Here is a 3,502-nt window from a genome sequence, read left to right as displayed (position 1 = left end):
GGAAATAGGTGTTAGTTGGGGGATGGGTGTGTGGTGGAGGATGGGTGTGAGGTGGTTGATGGGTTTGATGTCGGGATTGGGTGTGAGGTGGGTGATGTGTGAGAGGCCTGAAAGTTGTGTGTGTGGTGGGTGATGGGTGTGAAGTGGGTAATGGGTGTGAGTTGTGAGTTGGGTGTGAGGTTCGTGATGTGGGAGATGGGTGTGAGGTGGGGGTTGGGTGTGATGTGGGTGATGGGTGTTAGGTGGGTGATGGGCGTGAGGTGTGAGGTGGCGTTTGGGTGTGAGGTGGCGTTTGGGTGTGAGGTGGGCGTAGGGTGTGAGGTGTGAGTTTGGTGTGAGGTGAGTGATGGGTGTTAGGTGGGTGATGGGTGTGAGGTGGCAATTGGGTGTGAGGTGGGCGTTGTGTGTGAGGTGGGCGTTGTGTGTGAGGTGGGTGATGGGTGTGAGGTGGGTCTGAGTTTGAGATGGGGTCTGGGATTCTCTGATGATAAGTCAGGCTGACGGTCTGAGATGAAAAACTAACAGCCGTTCATTTCTGACACAGGACTGAGCTGCTCTAATCGACGCTCTGCTATTCCCACCCCGAGAGATTCAACCTCACTTGGTAAAGAGAAACTTCCCCGTGAGCGGTTCCGTGTGCCACTCTGCAAGAAGACAGCCGCTCTGGTGAGCTCTGACACTGTGGCTCCAACAAGACCACTTCCAACAGCTTTAAAAACCAGAGCCCAGGGTGAGGAAAGTGCACAAGCAAAGCTTGAGACTCAGATTAAAGAACTATTGACAGAAGCCAAGGCTAAAGATTTTGAAATCAGTAAATTAAGATGTGAGCTGAAACATCAACAAGACAAACATGAAAAGAATGATCTGGAAGAGCTGTCAGCGTTTCCTGGCAAGGTGGAATCACAGATAAAGAAGCTGGAACAGAAAAAACAGATTCTCCAACATGAGCTCGAGGAGATGCGGGTGGAGAAACAGACCCTACAGGAACAACTGGAGCAACTCAGGGAAGGTGTCCAGTCTGTGACTGAGGGTAACTCGCTGAGTTTAGAGGTCTCCCTCTACAGTGATCCCAGCTGCAGCCTCTGTACCCCAACCTCACTGGAAAGTACCAGGACTCACACCAGGGAAACTTTTGATAACTCCCTCCTGGTTATCAATGGGGAGAGATCTCACAGCTCATTCTCCAACATGAGCAGTGTGACACCCTACCCAGATTCAACGGACCTTAACAGAGCTTTTAACCTCTCTCCTGGTAGCACTAATGGTTTTGAAGGCAACATCAGCTCCAATCAGGAGCCTCTGAAGAACACTGGCTCAGTGTCAGTAGACTGTCTTGCTGAGAAGCTGCATCAGATGGAAGAGAAGCAGCATTGTACAGCAGAGGAGCTACAGGCAACCGTACAAGAACTGTGTGACCAGCAACAGGTTGTTCAGGAGCTGACAGCTGAGAACGAGAGACTGCTGGAGGAGAAAGCCAATCTGGAAAATTCCTTCCAGCTTCAACAGGAGAGGCTACAGCAGCTGGTCAGAGAGAAGGAGGCTCTGGGCAGTCTGAAAGTGAACAGAGGGACAGAGCTGACTGATAGTGTGCAGACACATGAGGGGAAGCTGTTCACAACACAACAGTCAGTCAGTAATTACCAGACTTTGCAGGAAGGGAAGCCAAGAACTGAAGTCCAGCTGGAAAGTCTCAGTGATGAGGTCAGAATGCTACAGAAACTGCTGAAAGCAGAGCAGGAGCGTAATGCTTCACTCACAGATTCACTGGCTGAGAGCCAGGCTGAAAACACCAGCCTGAGAAATCAGCTGCAGAAATACAAACTGCTGGAGCTGGAGAAAGGTGCAGCGGTAAATGACAGGCTGGCTCAGTCTGACAGAGAACAAGTGGAATGTGCAGCCCTGAGTCACAACTCTCTACAAGCAACCAATGCAGTCACTCACCTGCACAGCCCCTCAGCAAGGGTGAGCATACATTTGCCGAACAGCCATCCCGTGGGACTGTGGGCAGATCTCTAGAGGTTCTAGGGATGGGGAAGTCAAATGATTTTGCTATTAACCTGCACAAAAATGCAACAAGAGCCCACATATAGTGCTCGGTGTCTGCAGTAGTGCCTGAACATTGGCACGGACCTGCCTCACTGCAAATCCAGGATTCTGGTGAATACAGGCTCAGGAGCCAGTACACTGCTTAACAAAACTCATCCACATCCATTGAAATCTTGCAAAACCCGGAGAAATGTCTTGGGACCATGTTTACACAGAACACCACATTTTAATTCAGTACTCTATATGGAGCAGGAACTTTTCCAAATGTTCCAAATTCATGGAAACATAGAAGATAGGAGCAGGAGGAGGCTATTCGGCCCTTCGAGCCTGCTCCGCTATTCTTCATGATCATGGCTGATCGTCCAACTCAATAGCCCAATCCTCCTTTCTACCCATAACCTTTGATCCCATTCGCTCCAAGTGCTATATCTAGTCGCATCTTGAATACATTCAATGTTTTGACATCAACTACTTCCTGTGGTAATGAATTCCACAGGCTCACCACTCTCTGGGTGAAGAAATGTCTCCTCATCTCTGTCCAAAATGGTCTACCCCGAATCCTTAGACTGTGACCCCTGGTTCGGGACACACCCTCCATCGGGAACATCCTCCCTGCATCTACCCTGTCTAGTCCTGTTAGAATTTTATAAATCTCTTTGAGATCCCCCCTCATTTGTCTGAACTCCAGCAAAAACAATCCCAACCTAGTCAATCTCTCCCCATATGTCAGACCCGCCATTCCCGGAATCAGCCTGGTAAACCTTCACTGCACTCCCTCGAGAGCAAGAGCATCCTTCCTCAGAAAAGGAGACCAGAACTGCACACAATATTCTAGGTGTGGTCTCACTAAGGCCCTGTATAACTGCAACAACACATCCCTGTTCCTGCACTCGAAACCTCTCGTAATGAAGGCCAACATACCATTTGCCTTCTCTACCGCCTGCTGCACCTGCACGCTTACCTTCAGCGATTGGTGCACAAGGACACCCAGGTCCCACTGCACATTCCCCTCTCCTAATTTACAGCCATTCAGGTAGTAATCTGCCTTTTTGTTTTACTTCCCCTAAAGGGGCTGACTCTTACTGGGATACAGTTCCTGAAGGTGCTGACTCTCACTGGGATACAGTCCCTGAAGGGGCTGACTCTCACTGGGATACAGTTCCTGAAGGGGCTGACTCTCACTGGGATACAGTTCCTGATGGTGCTGACTCTCACTGGGATACAGTTCCTGAAGGGGCTGACTCTCACTGGGATACAGTTCCTGAAGGGGCTGACTCTCACTGGGGTACAGTTCCTGAAGGGGCTGACTCTCACTGGGGTACAGTTCCTGAAGGGGCTGACTCTCACTGGGATACAGTTCCTGAAGGGGCTGACTCACTGGGATACAGTTCCTGAGGGCGCTGACTCTGACTGGGATACAGTTCCTGAAGGTGCTGTCTCTCACTGGGATACAGTT

General features: G+C 50.1%; 1 protein-coding gene across 4 annotated transcripts in view; it reads left to right on the top strand.

The window, feature by feature from the left end:
* Positions 1-3,502, top strand: part of LOC109923160 (cytospin-B-like) — a 56,053-nt gene that overhangs the window by 44,220 nt on the left and 8,331 nt on the right. For all 4 annotated transcript variants that reach the window (XM_048612615.1, XM_048612614.1, XM_048612611.1 and 1 more), the window contains one exon: positions 545-1,962. In XM_048612615.1, coding sequence (XP_048468572.1) covers positions 545-1,962 — 1,418 coding nt within the window. The remainder of the gene's footprint in view (positions 1-544; positions 1,963-3,502) is intronic.

The sequence above is a fragment of the Rhincodon typus genome, chromosome 26 (genome assembly GCF_021869965.1).
Source record: "Rhincodon typus isolate 14 chromosome 26, sRhiTyp1.1, whole genome shotgun sequence".
NCBI classification, from domain to species: domain Eukaryota; kingdom Metazoa; phylum Chordata; class Chondrichthyes; order Orectolobiformes; family Rhincodontidae; genus Rhincodon; species Rhincodon typus.
The sequence above is the reverse complement of the archived record's forward strand: the minus strand, read 5'-3'. Positions and strand labels throughout refer to the sequence as shown.